Source organism: Pseudophryne corroboree, chromosome 7, assembly GCF_028390025.1.
Source record: "Pseudophryne corroboree isolate aPseCor3 chromosome 7, aPseCor3.hap2, whole genome shotgun sequence".
Lineage (NCBI taxonomy): Eukaryota > Metazoa > Chordata > Amphibia > Anura > Myobatrachidae > Pseudophryne > Pseudophryne corroboree.
Window position 1 is genome coordinate 242,760,628 of NC_086450.1, and position 27,094 is coordinate 242,787,721.

The 27,094-nt window shown below is 45.3% G+C and overlaps 1 protein-coding gene across 1 annotated transcript in view; it reads right to left on the reverse strand.

The window, feature by feature from the left end:
• Nucleotides 1–8,755: 8,755 nt before the first annotated feature.
• Nucleotides 8,756–27,094, reverse strand: part of ADCY5 (adenylate cyclase 5) — a 984,560-nt gene continuing 966,221 nt past the window's right edge. Inside the window, exons 20-21 of the mRNA XM_063934061.1 lie at nucleotides 20,982–21,106; nucleotides 8,756–9,842 (exon numbers count right to left, since the gene is read on the reverse strand). Coding sequence (XP_063790131.1) covers nucleotides 9,714–9,842; nucleotides 20,982–21,106 — 254 coding nt within the window. The 3' untranslated portion in view covers nucleotides 8,756–9,713. The remainder of the gene's footprint in view (nucleotides 9,843–20,981; nucleotides 21,107–27,094) is intronic.

Here is a 27,094-nt window from a genome sequence, read left to right on the forward strand (position 1 = left end):
CAAAAGAATAGCCTCTATTACTTGAGGGTAAGCCATATTCACTAGGGAACATTTATAGAAAGGGAGTAAATAGGCTCCTGTACCCTCACAATGAAAAATATAAGATGGTTCTTATATGTAACGCCAAGTCTGTCAGCTTTTGTTCTACCTTTTGATCACATTTTATTTTTAGCTTTTAGCATTCTGCCCAATAAGTAAATTTGTTTCCGTAATTGCTGGGCCACATGTTGCTTATTTTCCTCTCTACATTGTGTCGCCTCTCAGCTCCCTGCCCAGCAAGAAGCCAGCACACGTCTGACAATGCAAATGAAAGTGGTAATGTTGTATCATTTGTACACAAGCACCAGTCATATTTTATTGCATTTATGTCACGTGTATGAAGACTGTAGAGTTCTGCGAGGGGTTAGGTATGTGTGACCGGTGGTCAGGAGTCCACCTGTCACAATACCGACGCCGGGATCCTGATTGTGAGATGGCCGGCAGGGGGGAAAGCAAGCGAACGAAGCCCCTTGCGAGCTTGCTGCACTCACCATGCTGCAGCTACGCTCGCCAGAGGTTCTCTTCCCACTCTTGGTGTCGTGGACACCCATGGGTGGGAATAGTCCCTGTTGGTCGGCATGCAGACCGTCGGGATAGTGAGGTTCCGGGATGTAGGTGCCGGTACTGAGACCTCCGGTCACATAATTATATCCCTAGTGTTAATATTACTCATATTTCTTTTCAAAAAATAAGAATTTACTTACCGATAATTCTATTTCTCGTAGTCCGTAGTGGATGCTGGGAACTCCGTAAGGACCATGGGGAATAGCGGCTCCGCAGGAGACTGGGCACAAAAGTAAAAGCTTTAGGACTACCTGGTGTGCACTGGCTCCTCCCCCTATGACCCTCCTCCAAGCCTCAGTTAGGATACTGTGCCCGGACGAGCGTACACAATAAGGAAGGATTTTGAATCCCGGGTAAGACTCATACCAGCCACACCAATCACACCGTACAACCTGTGATCTGAACCCAGTTAACAGCATGATAACAGAGGAGCCTCTGAAAAGATGGCTCACAACAATAATAACCCGATTTTTGTAACAATAACTATGTACAAGTATTGCAGACAATCCGCACTTGGGATGGGCGCCCAGCATCCACTACGGACTACGAGAAATAGAATTATCGGTAAGTAAATTCTTATTTTCTCTGACGTCCTAGTGGATGCTGGGAACTCCGTAAGGACCATGGGGATTATACCAAAGCTCCCAAACGGGCGGGAGAGTGCGGATGACTCTGCAGCACCGAATGAGAGAACTCCAGGTCCTCCTCAGCCAGGGTATCAAATTTGTAGAATTTAGCAAAAGCGTTTGCCCCTGACCAAGTAGCTGCTCGGCAAAGTTGTAAAGCCGAGATCCCTCGGGCAGCCGCCCAAGATGAGCCCACCTTCCTTGTGGAATGGGCTTTTACAGATTTTGGCCTGTGGCAGGCCTGCCACAGAATGTGCAAGCTGAATTGTACTACAAATCCAACGAGCAATAGTCTGCTTAGAAGCAGGAGCACCGAGCTTGTTTGGTGCATACAGGATAAACAGCGAGTCAGATTTTCTGACTCCAGCCGTCCTGGAAACATATATTTTCAGGGCCCTGACTACGTCCAGCAACTTGGAGTCCTCCAAGTCCCTAGTAGCCGCAGGTACCACAATAGGCTGGTTCAAGTGAAACCCTGAAACCACCTTAGGGAGAAATTGAGGACGAGTCCTCAATTCCGCCCTGTCTGAATGGAAGATCAGATAAGGGCTTTTACAGGATAAAGCCCGCCAATTCTGACACGCGCCTGGCCGAGGCCAGGGCCAACAACATGACCACTTTCCATGTGAGATATTTTAACTCCACAGATTCAAGTGGTTCAAACCAATGTGACTTTAGGAACCCCAAACTACATTGAGATCCCAAGGTGCCACTGGAGGCACAAAAGGAGGCTGTATATGCAGTACCCCTTTTACAAACGTCTGAACTTCAGGAACTGAAGCTAGTTCTTTCTGGAAGAAAATTGACAGGGCCGAAATTTGAACCTTAATGGACCCCAATTTTAGGCCCATAGACACTCCTGTTTACAGGAAATGCAGGAATCGACCTAGTTGAAAATTCCTCCATCGGGGCCTTACTGGCCTCGCACCCCGCAACATATTTTCGCCAAATGCGGTGATAATGCTTTGCGGTTACATCCTTCCTGGCTTGATCAGGGTAGGGATGACTTCATCCGGAATGCCTTTTTCCTTCAGGATCCGGCGTTCAACCGCCCTGCCGTCAAACGCAGCCGCGGTAAGTCTTGGAATAGACAGGGTCCTTGCTGGAGCAGGTCCCTTCTTAGAAGTAGAGACCACGGGTCCTCCGTGAGCATCTCTTGAAGTTCCGGGTACCAAGTCCTTCTTGGCCAATCCGGAGCCACGAGTATAGTTCTTACTCCCCTCCGTCTTATAATTCTCAGTACTTTTGGTATGAGAGGAAGAGGAGGGAACACATACACTGACCGGTACACCCACGGTGTTACCAGAGCGTCCACAGCTATTGCCTGAGGGTCCCTTGACCTGGCGCAATACCTGTCCAATTTTTTTGTTTAGGCGGGACGCCATCATGTCCACCTTTTGGTTTTTCCCAATGGTTTACAATCATGTGGAAGACTTCTGGGTGAAGTCCCCACTCTCCCGGGTGGAGGTCGTGCCTGCTGAGGAAGTCTGCTTCCCAGTTATCCACTCCCGGAATGAACACTGCTGACAGTGCTATCACATGATTTTCCGCCCAGCGAAAAATCCTTGCAGCTTCTGCCATTGCCCTCCTGCTTCTTGTGCCGCCCTGTCTGTTTACGTGGGCGACTGCCGTGATGTAGTCCGACTGGATCAGCACCGGCTGACCTTGAAGCAGAGGTCTTGCTTGGCTTAGGGCATTGTAAATGGCCCTTAGCTCCAAAATATTTATGTGAAGTGATGTCTCCAGGCTTGACCACAAGCCCTGGAAATTTCTTCCCTGTGTGACTGCTCTCCAGCCTCGCAGGCTGGCATCCGTGGTCACCAGGACCCAGTCCTGAATGCCGAATCTGCGGCCCTCTAGAAGATGAGCACTCTGCAACCACCACAGGAGAGACACCCTTGTCTTTGGTGACAGGGTTATCCGCTGATGCATCTGAAGATGCGATCCGGACCATTTGTCCAGCAGGTCCCACTGGAAAGTTCTTGCGTGGAATCTGCCGAATGGAATTGCTTCGTAGGAAGCCACCATTTTTCCCAGGACCCTTGTGCACTGATGCACTGACACTTGGCCTGGTTTTAGGAGGTTTCTGACTAGTTCGGATAACTCCCTGGCTTTCTCCTCCGGGAGAAAACACCTTTTTCTGGACTGTGTCCAGGATCATCCCTAGGAATAGAAGGCGTGTCGTCAGGATCAGCTGCGATTTTGGAATATTGAGAATCCAACCGTGCTACCGCAGCACTATCTGAGATAGTGCTACCCCGACTTCCAACTGTTCCCTGGATCTTGCCCTTATCAGGAGATCGTCCAAGTAAGGGATAACTAAAAACTCCCTTCTTTCGAAGGAGTATCATCATTTCGGCCATTACCTTGGTAAAGACCCGTGGTGCCGTGGACAATCCAAACGGCAGCGTCTGAAACTGATAGTGACAGTTCTGTACCACAAACCTGAGGTACCCTTGGAGAAGGGTAAATTGGGACATGTAGGTAAGCATCTTTGATGTCCAGAGAGACCATATAGTCCCCTTCTTCCAGGTTTGCAATCACTGCTCTGAGTGACTCCATCTTGAATTTGAACCTTTGTATGTAAGTGTTCAAGGATTTTAAAATTGGTCTCACCGAGCCGTCCGGCTTCGGTACCACCAATAGTGTGGAATAGTACCCCTTTCCCTGTTGCAGGAGGGGTACCTTGATTATCACCTGCTGGGAATACAGCCTGTGAATGGCTTGCAATACTGCCTCCCTGTCTGAGGGAGACGTCGGTAAAGCAGACTTTATGAAACGGCGAGGGGAAGACGTCTCTAATTTCTTGAGACGGGCCCCCACCGTGCCTGAGACCGCTTGTAAAGCCCCAGCGTCATGCTGAGGACTTTGCGGAGGCGGGAGAGGGCTTTTGTGGGAATTGGCTGTTTGCTGCAGCCTTTTTCCTCTCCCTCTGCCACGGGGCAGAAATGAGGCGCCTTTTGCCCGCTTTATGGGGCCGAAAGGACTGCGCCTGATAATACGGCGTCTTCTTAGGTTGAGAAGCTACCTGGGGTAAAAATGTGGATTTTCCAGCCATTGCCGTGGCCACCAGGTCTGTTAGACCTACCCCAAATAACTCTTCCCTTTTATAAGGCGATACTTCCATATGCCTTTTGGGATCAGCATCACCTGACCACTGTCTTGTCCATAACCTTCTTCTGGCAGAAATGGACAGCGCACTTACTCTTGATGCCAGTCGGCAAATATCCCTCTGTGCATCACGCATATATAGAAATGCATCTTTTAAATGCTCTATAGTTAGTAATATACTGTCCCTATCTAGGGTATCAATATTGTCAGTCAGGGAATCCGACCAAGCCACCCCAGCACTGCACATCCAGGCTGAGGCGATTGCTGGTCGCAGTATCACACCCGTGTGAGTGTATATACATTTTAGGATATTTTACTGCTTTCTGTCAGTAGGTTCCTTAAGGGCGGCCGTATCCGGGGACGGTAGTGCCACCTGTTTAGACAAGCGTGTGAGCGCTTTATTCACCCTAAAGGGTGTTTCCCAACGTGCCCTATCCTCTGGCGGGAAGGGGTATGATGCCAATAACTTTTTTATCGGGGGAAACCCACGCATCATCACACACTTCATTTCATTCCTCAGATGCAGGAAAAACTACAGGCAGTTTTTTCTCACCCAACATAATACCCTTTTTAGTGGTACTGGTATTATCAGAAATGTGTAAAAACATTTTCCATAGCCTCAATCATGTAACGTGTGGCCCTACTGGAAGTCACATTCGTCTCTTAATCGTCGACACTGGAGTCAGTATCCGTGTCGGCGTCTGTATCTGCCATCTGCGGTAACGGGCGTTTTAGAGCCCCAGATGGCTTTTGAGACACCTGGACAGGCACAGACTGAGTCGCCGGCCATCGCATGTCATCAATCTTTTGTAAAGAGCTGACACTGTCACATAATTCCTTCCATAAGCTCATCCACTCAGGTGTCGACTCCCTAGGGGGTGACATCTCTGTTACAGGCAATTGCTCCACCTCAACCTCATTTTCCTCCTCATACATGTCGACACAACGTACCGACACACAGCACACACACAGGGAATGCTCTGATAGAGGACAGGACCCCACTAGCCCTTTGGGGAGACAGAGGGAGAGTATGCCAGCACACACCAGAGCGCTATATATATATATATACAGGGATAACCTTATATAAGTGTTTTTCCCCTTATAGCTGCTGTATTGTTATACTGCGCCTAATCAGTGCCCCCCTCTCTTTTTTAACCCCTTTCTGTAGTGTAGTAACTGCAGGGGAGAGCCAGGGAGCTTCCCTCCAACGGATCTGTGAGAGAAAATGGCGCCAGTGTGCTGAGGAGATAGGCTCCGCCCCCTTCTCGGCGGCCTTTTCTCCCGTTTTTCTGTGGAATCTGGCAGGGGTTAAAATACACCCATATAGCCCTGGGGGTTATATGTGGTGTATTTATGCCAGCCAAGGTGTTTTACATTGCTGCTCAGGGCGCCCCCCCCCTAGCGCCCTGCACCCTCAGTGACCGGAGTGTGAAGTGTGCCTGAGTAACAATGGCGCACAGCTGCAGTGCTGTGCGCTACCTTGTTGAAGACTGATGTCTTCTGCCGCCGATTTTTCCGGACCTTTTCTTGCTTCTGGCTCTGTAAGGGGGCCGGCGGCGCGGCTCCGGGACCGAGCTCCGAGGCTGGGCCTGTGTTCGGTCCCTCTGAAGCTAATGGTGTCCAGTAGCCTAAGAAGCCCAATCCACTCTGCACGCAGGTGAGTTCGCTTCTTCTCCCCTTAGTCCCTCGATGCAGTGAGCCTGTTGCCAGCAGGTCTCACTGAAAATAAAAAACCTAAAACTAAACTTTTCACTAAGAAGCTCAGGAGAGCCCCTAGTGTGCACCCTTCTCGGCCGGGCACAAAAATCTAACTGAGGCTTGGAGGAGGGTCATAGGGGGAGGAGCCAGTGCACACCAGGTAGTCCTAAAGCTTTTACTTTTGTGCCCAGTCTCCTGCGGAGCCGCTATTCCCCATGGTCCTTACGGAGTTCCCAGCATCCACTAGGACGTCAGAGAAACATTAGATTTACTATAAATTCTGTGCTAATATCAACCGGGAGCAAGACTGAGTATTATTGTTGAGAATTTTGGCAACTTTGTTCTGGATGCATCTACATTTTAGACAAAAAGGGTATTCTAACTTTGCTGTTCTTAAAATCCTGCAGCCGACTTTAATAGAGGGATCCCACCCTCTTGACTGAATATTCCATCACCCATAACAGGGCTGCATTCTATCAAGGACCTCTTTTGCAGTTATGCACAGACATGCTGCTTTAATGATTGTTTATGATATGCATCTGTTAAATAGGGAGTATGAATCTGCTTTATATTAGAAAGATTTTCTTTTTTTGTTGTTATTTCTACAGATGATACGGGACCTATATTAGAAATCAAACTATGATTACTTTATAATACCTTTAGTTTAGTTTGATTCAGCACCATTTGTGGCTACATTTTAAATGGGAAATGCACATAAATCAGCAAGTTCATGTTCAAAGCGACTCCATATTACAGATATAAAGTGCAGCTGACAGCCACCTTGATATTCCCTATGCCACCCTCACACCACTCTGAACCTTCCTTTTTTTTCTTTTTGTTAGTACCGTACATATTTTCCATGTTCTATCATATGTGATGCTATCGTACCAACATCTCTGTCTCTTAATTTGTGGTATAGCTTGTTGGCATTATGTTGACATGGTTATAATGTTGACATTATCCATGTTGACATCCGTGTCAACACTGAAGTAATGTTGACATTATTGAAATGTCGAAACTGCTTTTTGTCTATTTCTATCTCTATCCCTAACGCTAATGTTAATCATCGGTAACCTAACCCTAATAGAAATGCTTACATTTGCAGGTGTCAAAACTAATATCAACAATTTAACAATGTCGACCTTTATTAGTGTCCTCGGGGACTCTTATCAATGAGTGATAAAACTTGTTGTGAATGATAAAACTTGTTGCATTTGATAAATGGTACTCCAGCCAATTAGCTCCAAATTGTCATGTGTTCAGCTCCTGTCGTGTTTGAAAAATGACAGTTTGGGGCTGATTGGCTGGAGCACCATTTATCATACGAAACAAGTTTTATCATCCACAGCGAGGTTTATCATTCGTTGATAAATGGACCCCTATGTTTGTTCCCAATTGTAAAGTGCTGTTGAGTAAGCTGGTGCTCTACATAGGATGGCTTTGGTGCCTTACAGCTGGCACTGGGTTTGCAGGTTGAATTCCAACAAGGTTCTTATCTGTGGAGTTTGTATGTTTTCCCATGCTTATAGTACATGGGTTTTCTCTCCAAAAATATACTGGTAGGTTAACTAACTTCTCGAAAAAAGTGACTGTAGTGTGTACACTCTGTAGTGTGTACACAAATGTAACTTATACACAGAAATAATATAAAATAATAAAATACATTAGACTACCACCCTAGTGAAACACACTGTTACCAAATTTTAACATATTTTTTTCCCTCCCAAATTATCAACATATTTTAAAGCCCTGGAAGCATAGTTGTACAAATTCACACAAGTGAGACAGTATTTAATGTTCATATAACATTTAAGTAGTTTCCATGGGAAAATCTTTGCTGCACCAACTGACCAACAAAAGACACAGCCAATATAGATGCGGGTGTAGCCTGTGAGTCCAAACTGTAGGGTAGATAAGGGGGTGGCCAGTGAAAGTGTGAAGGGTTCATGGCATTGCTGTGGCCCGCGAGAAAAGAGATGGGTGTGGCCTGTGAGCATTGGAGGGTACAGAATGTGGAGAGTGTCAGAAAGGAAATCTGTTTGGCCCATAGTTAAGTGATGCAGATGGAAGAGCATCAATGAAAGTGAATAATAAATAATATAATAAAGGAATTAGAAATATATATATATATATGTATGTATGTACTGTATATATTACATGGAAAGACATGGCAGTTTAATAGAAAAACAATATACGACTTCTGTAATTCCCTCTCTGCCAGCAGGACAGGTAAAGTATTGTAGAGTACCCCAAAGAACTAGTCTCTTGCATTCTAACAAGATATATGCAAAACATGGGTTGTAAGACAAGTAGTAGCATCGGAATGTCTTTTGCTCAAGCAACAGTACCATAGTAAATATACATGTCTCCATACTACCATGTATTGTTGCATATATCTGCAGAACTCAATTTTATTCTGTGTTCAGTTAACATCTTGCACATAAAAATCCAACATAATGGGGGTAATTCTGAGTTGATCGCAGCAAGAACTTTGTTAGCAGTTGGGCAAAACCATGTGCACTGCAGGGGAGGCAGATATAACATGTGCAGAGAGAGTCAGATTTGGGTGGGTTATTTTGTTTCTGTGCAGGGTAAATACTGGCTGCTTTATTTTTACACTGCAATTTAGATTGCAGATTGAACACACCACACCCAAATCTAACTCTCTCTGCACATGTTATATCTGCCTCCCCTGCAGTGCACATGGTTTTGCCCAACTGCTAACAAAGTTCCTGCTGCGATCAACTCAGAATTTCCCCCAATGACACTTCAATCAGTATATGTCGTAATCAGGGGATGTGCGTGTTATACTGTATATTGTGTTGCTTACAAAACTGCCAGGTCTGTGTTATCAAATGAAAGCAGAAAATGGCACAGGACTGACCATTTCATACTATATTGAATGATAATACACCATTCCGTGCGCTGTACACTTGGCACCAGCCTTTGTATATAATTTACAAAATATATAATCTGTGTTTTTTTGCTAGAATTCCACACTAAAATATTACAAAATAAAACTACAAAAAGGACGCGGATCTTCTGGTGAGGCAGGTGCACATGCGGAAAATGTACCTGTTGTCTACACACAGTGCAGGGGAAGCCATTTTGTGGGCAAAACCAATATTCAGTTAACTAGTTGCTAGAGAAGTGATAAAATTTGTTCAGCACACAAAATGGAGGCCTCCAGCGTGTATAGGATCACTTTAACATGTAACCAGGCAGAAACCAGAATTATCTCAGTACACTTTGTGGTAATAAATATTGAAAAAATGTGTGTCCATATTCCTATTGATAAATATTTTCAAACTGGAAGAGAAATGCTCTTAATATGGAGTCCAGTGGCTGGTCTATACTGGTCACAAAAAAAGGCCACAGTACGGTACTGACGTGTTTTACAAACGATCCATTTACAATGCTGGCAATCTTGTACCAATAATACATTCCTTTCCTTCCTTCATAGAGGAAATCAGTAAGTAGTTTGAATAAATATTTAGATTCTCAGGTCCTCCTTCATTGTCTCCACCTGCTTGATATTCTGTGTGCCTACTTTGGCATAATCTTTGGTCAATCACCCGTTAGCCTCCTAGAGATCCCGGTTGTTTTGGCTGTTTGTTGCTGACTTAGCTTCTGGACATTTCAGTGCATGGTGATAATAAAGCGTCTCTCAGTGTGCTAACTGCTAGAGGGTCCTTCATTTAGAAAATAGGTCATCATTTCCCCTTTCCCTTTAACCTTCACCACTCCTCTGCACTCCAAGGTGTAATTACTGGCAGCCAGGACCTGCTGGAGATCAGCTGTGACCTAGAATAAAGAGGTTATGCAAAAATGAGAATAAGTAACATAGTAGTTTGAATAAGTGAATGGCAACAGTATTTCTAGATTGAAAAACAAACATCCCAAAAGGCATCCCCACACTCACCTAACACACTCTTCCATTGGGCATCTGTACTAGCACTCCACAGAGATTGCCCTCACTGAGGTGGTCAATGGTCTACTCCCTTTTGATTCTCCTGGACCTCTCTATTACATTTTACACTACTGACCACTTCTCATACGAATATAACATTCCCTAGGTCCTAGTACACTGTCCTATCTTGTTCTAAAACTTATCAAATTGCTCTATAAGTGTTGATTTCTATGGGTCATCTATCATAGTAACATGGTTAATGAGGTTGAAAAGAGGCAAAATGCCCATCGGGTTCAACCTGTATTCTGTATTAAGGAGTGCACATTATAATGTACCAGCTGAAGTAATGGTTTCGTACCAATTGACTATATTTCGGATCACTCCCATATACTTAATGTCAATATATTAAATGCTATAGTCTTGGATACTTTTTTCAGCTAGAAAACTGTCCAATCCATTTTTAAATGCATTTACAGAGTCCGCCATTATTACCTTCTCCGGCAGGGAGTTCCAAATCCTTATTGCCCTTACGGTGAAGAACCTTTTCCTATGTTTTGTATGGAATTTTCTCTCCTCTAGCCTCAGTGAGTGCCCACGTGTCATATACAGACTTCTAGTAATAAACAAATCCCCTGCTAACTCTTTGTATTGACCCTTTACATATTTGAAGATCTTAATAATGTCACCTCTTAGTCTCCTCTTTTCAAGGGAATACATGTTTAACCTAGTAAGCCTTTCCTCATACTCCAGTGTCTCTAACCCTTTAATCAGTTTAGTAGCTCGCCTTTGAACTCTTTCGAGCTCCCCGATATTTTTTTTATAATATGGTGCCCAAAATTGAACACAATATTCCAGGTGCGGACGTACCAATGATTTCTACAGAGGCAGGATTACATCCTCGTCCCTTGTCTCAATACCATGTTTTATGCACGCAAGGACTTTACTTGCCTTCTTTGCTGCATTTTGACATTGTATACTGTTATTAAGCCTATTATCTATGAGTACCCCCAAATCTTTTTCCACTACTGTTACCCTTATATTTTCCCCATTAAGAGTGTAGGATGCAAGTTTGTTTTTAATCCCAAAATGTATAACTTTGCATTTTTCAATATTGAACCTCATTCCCCATTTAGACGCCCAGGTTTCAAGTTTAAGTAAGTCATTCTGTAGAGACTCCACATCAATTTCTGAATTAATTACCTTACACAGTTTAGTATCATCTGCAAAGATTGACACTGTGCTTCCCAGGCCTATTCCTAGATCATTAATAAATATTGAACAGTAGTGGGCCAAGTACGGACCCTTGTGGTATTCCGCTGACTACTTGTGCCCAGCTGGAGAACATCCCATTGACCACTACTCGTTGTACCCTGTTATCCAGCCAATTACCTATCCATGTACAAATAGTATTTCCTAGGCCAAGTTCCCTTAATTTGATGATCAGTCTCCTGTGAGGCACTGTATTGAAAGATTTTGCAAAATCTAAAAAGACCATATCCACTGCTTTGCCCTGGTCAAGAGTATCGCTAACTTCCTCGTAGAAGCTAATTAAGTTAGTTTGACATGATCTGTCCTTCACAAACCCATGCTGACTCTTGCTAATAAAATTAGTATTCCGCAGATAATCCTCTATGCCAGTGGTTCTCAAACTCGGTACTCGGGACCCCACACAGTGCATGTTTTGCAGGTAACCCAGCAGGTGCACAGGTGTATTAATTACTCACTGACACGTTTTAAAAGGTCCACAGGTGGAGCTAATTATTTCACTTGTGATTCTGTGAGACCTGCAAAACATGCACTGTGTGGGGTCCTGAGGACCAAGTTTGAGAACCTATCCCTCGAAATTCCTTCCAATATTTTACCCACTGTAGAGGTTATACTAACTGGTCTATAGTTCCCAGGATGATTTTTAGATCCCTTTTTAAATAATGGCACTACCTCAGCTGTACACCAATCCCTCGGTACCATACCTGATCTAATTGAACTATGGAAAATCAAGTATAAGGGTCTTGCTAGCTGTGCCCTAAGCTCCATAACAGACCTCGGGTGAATACCATCTGGGCCCGGTGATTTATTAATCTTTATGTTGCTTAGCCTCTCCAGGACTACTTCCTCATGTAAACAAGCATCTAGCCAAGAATCATTAACTTCACTGTTGTTATGCACTACTATCACCTTCTGATCCTCCATGGTGAATACTGATGAAAAAAAATTGTTCAGTATATCCGCTTTTATTTTGTCATCATTTATCAAGGTTCCCAGTTCATCTTTTAATGGGCCTACGTTCTCCTTTTTTAATCTTTTACTGTTTATGTATTTATAAAACTTTTAGGATCAACTGGGGTGAGGGTGGACTGAGGTACTGTATGTTGGGTCTAATTTACTATTTTTACATAATCCAACATAAAATAATTCTACTAACATAGAAGGCTAGCAAAAAAATTGCACCAAAACATCTGCACAGGATGAAGTCACAATCTTGACAATAACTGTATAGACAGTCATAATGATGACAACATAATGTCCACATTACAAATCTTAGGGTTAACGTTGGGTTGACTCGATGACATTTCAACACGTCAGCTGTATGGCAATTTCATCATGCATGTCAACATAATAATCATGTCGATGTACTCTGTTGACATTATGAATGTCAAAAAGTCATATCAAACACTTCTTCACCTGTCTCACAATGGCCTAATTCAGACCTGATCGTAGCAGCAAATTTGTTAGCACGCTTAGAGGAGCCCATCCACAACTACCACTGTGACAGCCACGGACCCCAACGAGATTGGAACCCACAGCGCCACTTGAATCCCGGCAGAATGCAATCACGGTAACTCAATTGATTTAACAAGAAACCGAAGGGATCAAGCTGTAAGATTTGGAACCAGGGGAAACAATGTGGATATAAGTCAAGTGTTTTAATAATCCAAAATGCATGCATTTAATTAACATCAAAAGCTGTGCACAGCAGGGACTCAGTGAACTCTGTCTAAAAAAGAACATTTTGTAGCAAAGACTGTTAGTGTATCGGATCCATTGAGTAAAAATAATAGGACTCTATATATAGAAAAACATTGTTTTAAATCCTAGGACTGTTCGAAAGGTTTATCAGCTATACAGCCTATCTATATATATATATATATATATATATATATATTTTTTTTTAAGTTTTAAATATGTCTTTTCAAGGTTAAGAGCCGTGTAGGAAATACAGGCTTTATAATAAGAATTTACTTACCGATAATTCTATTTCTCATAGTCCGTAGTGGATGCTGGGGACTCCGAAAGGACCATGGGGAATAGCGGCTCCGCAGGAGACTGGGCACAAAAGTAAAAGCTTTAGGACTACCTGGTGTGCACTGGCTCCTCCCCCTATGACCCTCCTCCAAGCCTCAGTTAGGATACTGTGCACGGACGAGAGTACACAATAAGGAAGGATTTTGAATCCCGGGTAAGACTCATACCAGCCACACCAATCACACCGTACAACTTGTGATTTGAACCCAGTTAACAGCATGATAACAGAGGAGCCTCTGAAAAGATGGCTCACAACAATAATAACCCGATTTTTGTAACAATAACTATGTACAAGTATTGCAGACAATCCGCACTTGGGATGGGCGCCCAGCATCCACTACGGACTATGAGAAATAGAATTATCGGTAAGTAAATTCTTATTTTCTCTAACGTCCTAGTGGATGCTGGGGACTCCGAAAGGACCATGGGGATTATACCAAAGCTCCCAAACGGGCGGGAGAGTGCGGATGACTCTGCAGCACCGAATGAGAGAACTCCAGGTCCTCCTCAGCCAGGGTATCAAATTTGTAGAATTTTGCAAACGTATTTGCCCCTGACCAAGTAGCTGCTCGGCAAAGTTGTAAAGCCAAGACCCCTCGGGCAGCTGCCCAAGATGAGCCCACTTTCCGTGTGGAATGGGCTTTTACAGATTTTGGCTGTGGCAGGCCTGCCACAGAATGTGCAAGCTGAATTGTACTACAAATCCAACGAGCAATCGTCTGCTTAGAAGCAGGGGCACCCAGCTTGTTGGGTGCATACAGGATAAACAGCGAGTCAGATTTTCTGACTCCAGCCGTCCTGGAAACATATATTTTCAGGGCCCTGACTACGTCCAGCAACTTGGAATCCTCCAAGTCCCTAGTAGCCGCAGGCACCACAATAGGCTGGTTTAAGTGAAATGCTGAAACCACCTTAGGGAGAAATTGAGGACAAGTCCTCAATTCTGCCCTGTCCGTATGAAAAATTAGGTAAGGGCTTTTATAGGATAAAGCCGCCAATTCTGATACACGCCTGGCTGAAGCCAGGGCTAACAGCATTACCACTTTCCATGTGAGATATTTTAAGTCCACAGTGGTGAGTGGTTCAAACCAATGTGATTTTAGGAATCCCAAAACTACATTGAGATCCCAAGGTGCCACTGGAGGCACAAAAGGAGGCTGTATATGCAGTACCCCCTTGACAAACGTCTGAACTTCAGGAACTGAAGCTAGTTCTTTTTGGAAGAATATTGACAGGGCCGAAATTTGAACCTTAATGGACCCTAATTTGAGGCCCATAGACAGTCCTGTTTGCAGGAAATGCAGGAATCGACCCAGTTGAAATTCCTCTGTAGGGGCCTTCCTGGCCTCACACCACGCAACATATTTACGCCAAATACGGTGATAATGTTGCACAGTTACATCCTTCCTGGCTTTGATCAGGGTAGGGATAACTTCATCCGGAATGCCTTTTTCCTTCAGGATCCGGCGTTCAACCGCCATGCCGTCAAACGCAGCCGCGGTAAGTCTTGGAACAGACATGGTCCCTGCTGGAGCAGGTCCTTTCTTAGAGGTAGAGGCCACGGGTCTTCCGTGAGCATCTCTTGAATTTCCGGGTACCAAGTCCTTCTTGGCCAATCCGGAGCCACGAGTATAGTCTTTACACCTCTCCTTCTTATGATTCTCAGTACCTTGGGTATGAGAGGCAGAGGAGGGAACACATATACTGACTGGTACACCCACGGTGTTACCAGAGCGTCCACAGCTATTGCCTGAGGGTCCCTTGACCTGGCGCAATATCTGTCCAGTTTTTTGTTGAGGCGGGACGCCATCATGTCCACCTTTGGTTTTTCCCAACGGTTCACAATCATGTGGAAGACTTCTGTGTGAAGTCCCCACTCCCCCGGGTGAAGATCGTGTCTGCTGAGGAAGTCTGCTTCCCAGTTGTCCACTCCCGGAATGAACACTGCTGACAGTGCTATCACATGATTTTTCGCCCAGCGAAGAATCCTTGCAACTTCCGTCATTGCCCTCCTGCTTCTTGTGCCGCCCTGTCTGTTTACGTGGGCGACTGCCGTGATGTTGTCCAACTGGATCAGCACCGGCTGACCCTGAAGCAGAGGCCTTGCCTGACTTAGGGCATTGTAAATGGCCCTTAGTTCCAGGATATTTATGTGAAGTGACGTTTCCATGCTTGACCACAAGCCCTGGAAATTTCTTCCCTGTGTGACTGCTCCCCAGCCTCTCAGGCTGGCATCCGTGGTCACCAGGACCCAATCCTGAATGCCGAATCTGCGGCCCTCTAGGAGATGAGCACTCTGTAACCACCACAGGAGAGACACCCTTGTCCTTGGAGACAGGGTTATCCGCTGATGCATTTGAAGATGCGATCCGGACCATTTGTCCAGCAGATCCCACTGAAAAGTTCTTGCGTGGAATCTGCCGAATGGAATCGCTTCGTAAGAAGCCACCATCTTTCCCAGGACCCTTGTGCATTGATGCACTGACACTTGGCCTGGTCTTAGGAGGTTCCTGACTAGGTCGGATAACTCCCTGGCTTTCTCCTCCGGGAGAAACACCTTTTTCTGTACTGTGTCCAGAATCATCCCTAGGAACAGCAGACGTGTCGTCGGAATCAGCTGCGATTTTGGAATATTTAGAATCCATCCGTGCTGTCGTAGTACTACTTGAGATAGTGCTACTCCGACCTCTAACTGTTCTCTGGACCTTGCCCTTATCAGGAGATCGTCCAAGTAAGGGATAATTAAGACGCCTTTTCTTCGAAGAAGAATCATCATTTCGGCCATTACCTCGGTAAAGACCCGGGGTGCCGTGGACAATCCAAACGGCAGCGTCTGAAACTGATAGTGACAGTTCTGTACCACAAACCTGAGGTACCCTTGGTGAGAAGGGCAAATTGGGACATGGAGGTAAGCATCCTTGATGTCCAGAGACACCATATAGTCCCCTTCTTCCAGGTTCGCTATCACTGCTCTGAGTGACTCCATCTTGAACTTGAACCTTTTTATGTAAGTGTTCAAGGATTTCAGATTTAAAATGGGTCTCACCGAGCCGTCCGGCTTCGGTACCACAAACAGCGTGGAATAATACCCCTTTCCCTGTTGTAGGAGGGGTACCTTGATTATCACCTGCTGGGAATACAGCTTGTGAATGGCTTCCAATACCGCCTCCCTGTCGGGGGGAGACGTTGGTAAAGCAGACTTCAGGAACCGGCGAGGGGGAGACGTCTCGAATTCCAATTTGTACCCCTGAGATACTACCTGCAGGATCCAGGGGTCCACTTGCGAGTGAGCCCACTGCGCGCTGAAATTCTTGAGACGGGCCCCCACCGTGCCTGAGTCCGCTTGTAAGGCCCCAGTGTCATGCTGAGGACTTGGCAGAAGCGGGGGAGGGCTTCTGTTCGTGGGAAGAGGCTGTCTGCTGCAGTCTTTTTCCCCTTCCTCTGCCCCGGGGCAGATATGAGTGGCCTTTTGCCCGCTTGCCCTTATGGGGACGAAAGGACTGAGCCTGAAAAGACGGTATCTTTTTCTGCTGAGAGGTGACCTGGGGTAAAAAGGTGGATTTCCCAGCCGTTGCCGTGGCCACCAGGTCCGATAGACCGACCCCAAATAACTCCTCCCCTTTATACGGCAATACTTCCATATGCCGTTTGGAATCCGCATCACCTGACCACTGTCGCGTCCATAACCCTCTTCTGGCAGAAATGGACATCGCACTTACTCTTGATGCCAGAGTGCAAATATCCCTCTGTGCATCTCGCATATATAGAAATGCATCCTTTAAATGCTCTATAGTCAATAATATATTGTCCCTGTCCAGGGTATCAATATTTTCAGTCAGGGAATCCGACCAAGCCACCCCAGCACTGCACATCCAGGCTGAGGCGATTGCTGGTCGCAGCATAATATCAGTATGTGTGTATATACTTTTTAGGATATTTTCCAGCTTCCTATCAGCTGGTTCCTTGAGGGCGGCCGTATCAGGAGACGGTAACGCCACTTGTTTTGATAAGCGTGTGAGCGCCTTATCTACCCTAGGGGGTGTTTCCCAACGTGCCCTAACCTCTGGCGGGAAAGGGTATAATGCCAATAATTATTTAGAAATTAGCAGTTTTTTATCGGGGGAAACCCACGCTTCATCACACACCTCATTTAATTCATCTGATTCAGGAAAAACTACGGGTAGTTTTTTCACACCCCACATAATACCCTTTTTTGTGGTACTTGTAGTATCAGAAATGTTCAAAACCTCCTTCATTGCCGTGATCATGTAACGTGTGGCCCTACTGGAAAATACGTTTGTTTCCTCACCGTCGACACTGGAGTCAGTGTCCGTGTCAGTGTCTGTATCGACCTGAGGTAACGGGCGTTTTAGAGCCCCTGACGGTGTTTGAGACGCCTGTACAGGTATTAACTGATTTGCCGGCTGTCTCATGTCGTCAACAGTCTTTTGTAAAGCGCTGACACTATCACGTAATTCTTTCCATAAGACCATCCAGTCAGGTGTCGACTCCCTAGGGGGTGACATCACTAACACAGGCAATTTCTCCGCCTCCACACCATTTTCCTCCTCATACATGTCGACACAACGTACCGACACACAGCACACACACAGGGAATGCTCTGACAGAGGACAGGACCCCACTAGCCCTTTGGGGAGACAGAGGGAGAGTTTGCCAGCACACACCAGAGCGCTATATATATATAGGGATAACCTTATATAAGTGTTTTTCCCTGATATAGCTGCTGTATATATTTATCTGCCAAATTAGTGCCCCCCCTCTCTTGTTTTACCCTGTTTCTGTAGTTCAGGACTGCAGGGGAGAGTCAGGGAGCCTTCCTCCAACGGAGCTGTGAGGAAAAAATGGCGCCAGTGTGCTGAGGAGATAGGCTCCGCCCCCTTCTCGGCGGCCTTTCTCCCGCTTTTTTATGGAAAAATTGGCAGGGGTTAAATGCATCCATATAGCCCAAGAGCTATATGTGATGTATTTTTTGCCAAAAAAGGTGTTTTTATTGCGTCTCAGGGCGCCCCCCCCCCCCCAGCGCCCTGCACCCTCAGTGACCGGAGTGTGAAGTGTGCTGAGAGCAATGGCGCACAGCTGCGGTGCTGTGCGCTACCTTATTGAAGACAGGACGTCTTCTGCCGCCGATTTTCCGGACCTCTTCAGTCTTCTGGCTCTGTAAGGGGGCCGGCGGCGCGGCTCTGGGACCCATCCATGGCTGGGCCTGTGATCGTCCCTCTGGAGCTAATGTCCAGTAGCCTAAGAAGCCCAATCCACTCTGCACGCAGGTGAGTTCGCTTCTTCTCCCCTTAGTCCCTCGGTGCAGTGAGCCTGTTGCCAGCAGGTCTCACTGAAAATAAAAAACCTACTTTAAACTTTTACTCTAAGCAGCTCAGGAGAGCCCCTTAGTATGCACCCTTCTCGTTCGAGCACAAAAATCTAACTGAGGCTTGGAGGAGGGTCATAGGGGGAGGAGCCAGTGCACACCAGGTAGTCCTAAAGCTTTTACTTTTGTGCCCAGTCTCCTGCGGAGCCGCTATTCCCCATGGTCCTTTCGGAGTCCCCAGCATCCACTAGGACGTTAGAGAAATTTTATTTTTTAAAGCTGTTTATATATTAAATTCTTTAAAAATAAATTATAATTTTTTGTTCATAAAACTGTCTAATGAGTATTAAACCCTTTTTATACACAGTAATATATAGAATTACATGTACATTTTCATTTTTTATCAACTATTTGTTAGTGGTGTAGCGCATCCCCAGCACCAATTTTCTCTCCCATAAAACGGCCAGTTTCCGCCCAGAAACACCCACTTCCTGTCAATCACACTCCGATCTTCAGAACGAAGAAAAAACCTCGTAATGCCGTGAGTAAAATACCAATCTTCATAGTAAATTTACTTGGCGCAGTCGCAGTGCGAACATTGCGCATGCGCAATTAGCGGAAAATCGCTGCGATGCGAAGAAAATTACCGAGCGAACAACTCGGAATGACCACCCATGTGCACTGCAAGGTGGGCAGATATAACGTGCAGAGAGAGATAGATTTGGGTGGGGTGTGTTCAAACTGAAAACTAAATTGCAGTGTAAAAATAAAGCAGCCAGTATTTACTCTGCACAGAAACAAAATAATCCACCCAAATCTAACTCTCTCTACAAATGTTGAATCTGCCACACCTGCAGTGCACATGGGCCCTCATTCCGAGTTGTTCGCTCGCTAGCCGCTTTTCGCAGCAGTGCACACGCTAAGCCACCGCCTTCTGGGAGTGAATCTTAGCTTAGCAGAATTGCAAACGAAAGAAGCGCAATATTGCAAAAAGATTTTTCTGTGCAGTTTCTGAGTAGCTCGAGACTTACTCTTCCAGTGCGATCAGTTCAGTGCTTGTCGTTCCTGGTTTGACGTCACAAACACACCCAGCGTTCGCCCAGACACTCCCCCGTTTCTCCAGCCACTCTCGCGTTTTTCCCAGAAACGGCAGCGTTTTTTCACACACACCCATAAAACGGCCAGTTTCCGCTCAGAAACACCCACTTCCTGTCAATCACACTCCGATCACCAGAACGAAGAAAAAACCTCGTAATGCCGTGAGTAAAATACCAAACTACTTAGCAAATTTACTTGACGCAGCCGCAGTGCGAACATTGCGCATGCGCAGTTAGTGGAAAATCGCACCGATGCGAAGGAAAAGAACGAGCGAACAACTCGGAATGAGGGCCATGGTTTTTCTTAACTGCTAACAATTTGTTGCTATGATCAGGTGTGAATTACCCCCTATATTTCCAAACTCAACACCTCCGTTGTGCACAAGATCTTTTCCTTCCTCAATTACCTGCTCCCATTACCAGTTGCAGTACTTTTTTGGGCTGCATCACTCTGTGGAATTCCCTCTCTCATACAAGACTTTTCTCTAGCCTTCAAACATTCCAAATAAACTTACCTCTAGCAAGCTTATCACATTTCTAAACTATTTCTAGTCCTCCCCTCTACTCTGCCCGTACACATGGCCAAGTTCATGTTTGTACGCTAATGCACTAGCAATTGCGATTGTCTAGGCTACAGAATTGCTAATGTTAGCAAGTGAAGCTGCCATCCAGAAATAAACAGATGCCTACTGGAGCTATCGAAAGCTCATTCACAATTGCGTACACATTCGCAGACTACATGCACAAACGAGGAACATCAGAGCTAAGGGTTGGTCTATGGCTATGCAAACTGGACACAGCAGTACTGACTTAGATGCCATGTTTTTGCATATACGAGCTCGCAGCTGTCAGCAGATACACGCCCCAAAATCGGCCATGACACGCCTGCTCTTTCCCAACAACTCCCCATAAACTTCCCGTTAACACCTGCAAACGGTCACTTTGCAACTAAATCCTTATTGCAAGCGACATTGCAGCGGCACCTTCATGCATGCACATGGCGATCACAGCACATGTGCAGTCTACCGATAATCACTCCATTGCGTGATAATTAGCCATTGCGTACAAAAATGAATTCAGCTCACAATGTGATTCTATGTCTAAGTAACCAACTGCAAGCCAAACCAACACTGCTGACAGGATTATATTACACTACTAAGCACTTTTCCTATTTCTATCTGGGTGGACCAGTATGCTCCGTCGAACCCTTTGCATGTCTGGTAATACTCCATCTTGTTTAATAACTATGCATGTCCTCAATTGTAATGTAATGCAGAGTCTGCTGGTGTAAAAAAGCTGAATCTCACCTGAATTCGTTCAGGGACGCCAGTGCTGTCCATGCGACTCGCCACATTTACTGTGTTCCCCCAAATATCATACTGAGGTTTACGAGCTCCTATTACACCAGCAACCACTGGTCCTATGTTTAGTCCTGTCAAACAGAAATAGGAAAGCTGTAAGGAAAAATAATATATTCCTACGATTGACATACTGTATATTCTGTAACGGTGCAGTAACTAGACATTTTAGCGATATGTGCAAGAAACAGCATCAGAACCCCCCTACCCCCACCATATAGAAAACAAGGCCAGACAAAAATATATGGGCGTGGCTTAATGGGGAAGGAGCTTGGCCACAAAATAATACCAATATATATCATGCTGTACAGAAGTTTCTATTATTCAACTTACATCGCACAGTAGCACCACTTACACACATTATGCCAGGTACAGCCCCTTTTACACATTATGCCAGGTAGAGCCCCTGTCACACATTTCACCAGGTAGAGCCCCATTTTACACATTACTCCAGGTAGAGCCCCTATCACATATTATGCCAGGTAGAATCCCCTTTTACTCAGTACAGCAGGCAGAGTCTCCTTTTTTTACACATTACGGCAGCAGAGTCCTCCTTTTTACACATTACGGCAGGCAGAGTCCCGTTTTTACACATTAGGCAGGGGGAGAGACTTGCCTGCCATCGAGGAAGCCGCCACTCTTCCTGTAAGCCCACAACATGGAGGGAGTCACTGCTTCTACAGCCCAGCGCAGCGGGACAACAACACGGGGGAGCAGCTACTACGAGTCCTGACACATCAGGCGAGACCAGCATGGAGACCACAAGCTGCAGTGGCCGGCAATTTATATCACGCGCTGACAAGGTTGCCGGGCGGTGTAGCTTGTCAGCTGCAGGATGGTCTCCCTTGTGTGGCGCGGCCCTATGTGGCATGTGTGTGCCAGCGGATGCGCCAACAGTGCAGATGCACTGTGGGCAACGCACCGCTGGCACACACCTAGTTACGGCTATGCGCTTAAGCTCTACAAACTGTTTAACATAATCAGGTAATATTCTGCTCTCACAGTGCTAAAAGTATTTTATCTTTTTAATTTTATATATATGCATAAAATGTCTTTGTATATTTAATAAAATAAATAATGTGTTTTTCATCTCACACCTCCATCTTTTTAAAGCGTTCTGCAATACCAAGCGCTGCTAAAATCCATTTTATTCCAACACACACACACACACACACACACACACACACACACACACACACACACACACACACAGCGTGTTCCCCACCAGTCCCTATACACACACAAACACACACCCTGTTCCCCCCAGTCCCTACACTCTCACAGCCTACCCCCACTAGCCCCTATATACACACACATACACAGCCTGTCACCCTCCCTCCCCCAGTCTCTATACACTCACACACAATCTGCCTGTCCCCTCCAGCTACCACACACAAACACACTTTACCTCCAGGGCGAATGACTGCAGGAGGCGATAGAGCACTTAGCAGGTAGGGCTGCACGCAATCTGTCTGTCCCCTCCAGTCACCACACACAAACCCTGTTCCCCCCAGTCTCTATACTAACACTGCCTGCCCCCACTATCCCCTATAAACACACACAGCCTGTCACCCCCTTCCCCCCATCCCTATACACTGACACACAATCTGTCTGTCTGTCCCCTCCAGCCACCACACACAAACACACTTTACTTCCAGGGCGAATGACTGCAGGAGGTGAGAGAGCACTTAGCAGGTAAAGCTGCACACAATCTGCCCAGGCCAAGTTGGGGCGTGGTCATGGGGGTCCTTGATTAGGCCACGCCCCAACTTGAAAAAAAAATTCCCCGAACCATAGAGCAGGCACCTCCAGCTGACCTTGCCGGGAGAGGAGAAGATCCGGGAAAGCAGGCAAGGACCTGCAGTGCCCAGCAGCACATCAGTTCAGGTGCCACTCTCAAGCTGGGCTGGCATGGGGGCGTGACCAACAGGTTTTGCTGGGCGGGGTTCTCCGACTTGTTTCCTTTGGACCTCTTGAACAGGGATGCTGGCAGTTGCGCCCTCAGGGCGACTGCACTGTGTGGCACACACGTAGTTACGGCCCTGTTCTATAACTTGAAGATGAGTGGCACAAAGGCTAAAAAAATGGCTACTACATTCCTTATCACTTATGTAGGGACGTAGCCAGAAGTTTGTGGGCCCCATAACAATATTTTGAAGGGGCCCCTGTCCCAATGCTTCTAGAGACACCTTCCACAGCAGTTATTCATTTTATGCCCCATTATAGTGCACTAGTTCATATTCTGAGCCATAGTAGTGCCCTAGTTCATTTTCTGAGCCATAGTAGTGCCCTAGTTCATTTTCTGAGCCATAGTAGTGCCCTAGTTCATTTTCTGAGCCATAGTAGTGCCCTAGTTCACATGATGTCACATTGTAGGCTGCCAGTACCCATTATGAAACACAGTACCCATAATACACGTTATGACATAGTGTCCCCAGTTCATACTATGACAATGTCCCCAGTTTATATTATGTCACATTATATTGCTCCCATTTCATATTATGCCCCACTATAGTGCCAGTTACATTACAGTGCCCCAGTTCATATTATAGTATATAACATTATAATGCCCAACAGTCCATTTTAGACCACAGTACAATGAGCAGATCTATAAGTGTAACTGCATATATTGTAGGCCCCAAGGCAAAAGTTTTTAAGGGCCCCATGTACAACCCATTGTTGAAAAATGTATAAAACACATGAACTTGACACGGCCCCTCTCAGCTCTGGGCCCCATAGCAGCTGTACTCCCCGAACCTATGGTAGCTATGCCCGTGCACTTATGATCTAACACAGACATATTCAATCTAGTGCTCGCCAGCTACTGTTGAACTACAATTCCTCTTGTTTGCATCAAGCAGGAACTGTTATCTGTGAAGGCCCTCAGTGAGCTATTGACAGGCAGTTACACCCGACTTATTCTACTCTCCAGAGGGTGGCAGAAGTCCTGAGAAATATGGTTTTACCAGCACTTAAAATATTCCTCTGCACACAAACTGCAGACACATGCAATCATTATTTTCCAGGTGATACAGCTGTGAGTGCCAACAGCAAAGACCTGGGACCAGTACCCTTGTGACAGAACAATGCTATCATTATATATACTGTCAATTCATCAGCGATTCCCAGAGTTTTCCTTTAATTGTACTATATGTCAATGAATTGGGTTCATTTTTTGATTGGCAAGCTTTAATTTATACATCCTCCTTTATTTTCCTACAGTATCATTCTCTCCTTATATACTGTTTGGATATCTTGTTATCTGTAATTGCACATACAAGGTGCTCATACTGTAATTAAACCTACCCCTATTCAGAGCCATTTGTAGTCTGATATAACAACAACGAAGGGAGTGTCACCAAATTTGGTAGTGAGACTAAATAGGACACGGAGAACAGGATTCTGAGAATTTTTTTTAAAATGCCCTTTGCGGCTAATTGAATGGATTTGAATAGCTTCTTTTACATATATAGCTGCAATTCACCACATTCTACATAGAAGTACTTTACTGCAAGATGACAGATAGCACAGCACCGTGTGGCATGGATATGAGTATAAGAATAATGGTAATATTTGCTATAATGTATAGGGAAATGTGATAGAAGTAGCAGAATTAGTATTACAGTTGGGGCACTTTAACTTTATATAACTGGCTGAGGAGCCCTATATAGACGCAAAAGGTTACGTACCCAGAATCTGGAAAATGCAGCTTTCCGTCAATGGATGTGACCTGTCCAGGAGCACGTTCTCAAGAATTCTAAGCAACGGTTGCTTAATGTACTTATAATTTATTTAAAGAAAACATTAAAGTAAACATTGAATTTGTGTTGTGTGTTTTCTTTATTTGTGGTTTTAACTTACAGGAGAAATGAATGGATATTGTTTGAATTACTAGTCATGTTCTTGCTTCCTCTATTGCCCCATGTGGGGGATACTGCAAGACTGTGGGTTTAGAGGGAGGCTGATGACTATTGTAGCTGATCCCCCCTTCTAAGGCTTCCTACATGCTGCAGCAACTCAGTTTTGTATTTATTACCTGCAGTAGAGACACAAAGACATTGGAGCTAGGTTTTTTTTTATTTCTAGTCTAAATTTCTTCCTATTCTAGGTTGCCTGAATCACCTTATGTATGGGATTAGGATCTGGAGTAGAGGGGTTAGGACAGCGCCACCCCCCGGAAGAGGGTCTCCTGCGGGTGCTCTAGGGTAAAGATGGCCATTAGTGTTGGCACCATCGATGGTGACACAACCCATCAATGATAGCCAGCTTCTCTCTGTGGTACTATCGATGGCTTTACCATTGTGTTTTTGTGCATGCATAGCTGCTGCTGCTACCATCTCAGTGCTAGGGCCAGGGGCTGACTGTGATTGACAGCTGAACCTGCCATGCAGACGGACAATAAAAAATAAGTACCCTTATCCCAGTTTTTACTTATTTCTTGGGCATATACTTTATCCAGATGGCGGTATATATAAGTGAGGTTATATAGTTTCTTGTTACCCTCACTGCTTCAGTATAGTGTCAAAGCTTTAAATCTCCTCTGTTTACATTGGAGCATTTAGGTATTGCACAAAAAAACGGTCATATAAGGGGGATACAGGTTGAATTGACTGTGAGATATGTAGGTTTTGCAAGTTGTATATTTTACTTAATGGTACAGATTTCGAAATGTGTCCTTCTTTTAGAATACCTACAAATGGTTAATCTTAAACACCCATTAATTTATAGACATCTACAACAGCAGGCTCGGTTCTAACCCATGCCAGTACATACAGTATTAGTGAGTAATGCACTTCCCATTTCTCTGAGGATATCTGTATCTAGCTATATGTCTGACTGTGTGTCTCTACCTCATCCTTACCCTCTGTTACACGGCTCACTTCCACCCTATCTGTGTCACCCCTGTCTGCCTCTCCCCTTCAGAATGTAAGCTCTCACAAGCAGGGCCCTCTCCTCTCATGTTCTTTTCCCTCTCTCAGACTATTTTCTACTGCCTACAACCTAACCCTCAGTTTCTACCACCCTGATGATTATTGCAGGTTGTGAGTCTTACTGTGGGGGCTAGTAGTGGTGGGGGGATCACAAATATATAGCAGATCTATAATTCTCTTCAGTTGATTTATATATATATTAATGCCCGGGTCTATATACAGTATTTATATATATAGACACATATCACACATAGGGCAGGTGTGACTTTTTGTTCCTTTCATGTACCCTCCAAGTTTAGAGGTAGAGCCAGAGGCTCCTCTTCCACCTCTAGGGTCACCAGAGGCAGAGGTAGATCCGCAGCAGCTCCAGTACATCTGGATCCTAACTCCTCCAGCAAACCTACTGCAAAACTGGCTACCTTCCCACCTATGTTGGGAGCCCACCTATTGAAGTTTAGAGAAATTTTTGGGGAAACTTGTTGAGACGCTTGGGTGCAAAGCTTTGTCACCCAGGGATACAAAATAGATTTTCTTTTCCAGCCCCCTCACCATTTCTTCACCTCAGTTATACCAGTTTCAGAATAGAGAGTGGTTATACGGGAGGCAATTACTAAATTCTTGACTTCAGAGGTGCTGCTCCCAGTCCCCCCTCACCAACAGAATCATGGGTTTTACTCAAACCTGTTCAATGTACCAAAGCCGGAGTGTTCCCTCAGACAAATTCTGAATTTGAAATCTCTAAATCCATTTCTAAAGGTTTTTTAAATTCAAGATAGAATCCCTCCACTCAGTAGTTGCGGGGCTGGAAGACAGGAGTTCCTTGTATCACTAGACATCAAGGATGCCTATCTCCACATTCCAATCTGGGAACCGTATCAGGCCTACCTCAGATTTGCGATAAAGGACTCTCACTCCAGGTCCTCCCATTCGGCCTATCATCCGCACCATGAGTGTTCACAAAGGTGATGGCGGAGATGATGACGCTTCTCTTTGCAAAGGGGGTGACCATCACTCCTTACCTGGACGCTCTCCTCATAAATGTCCAGTCAAGGGAGAGGCTATTACAGGACATTGCCTTATCCCATTCTGTCCTGATAGAGCATGGATGGATCATCAATTTCCCCAAATTAC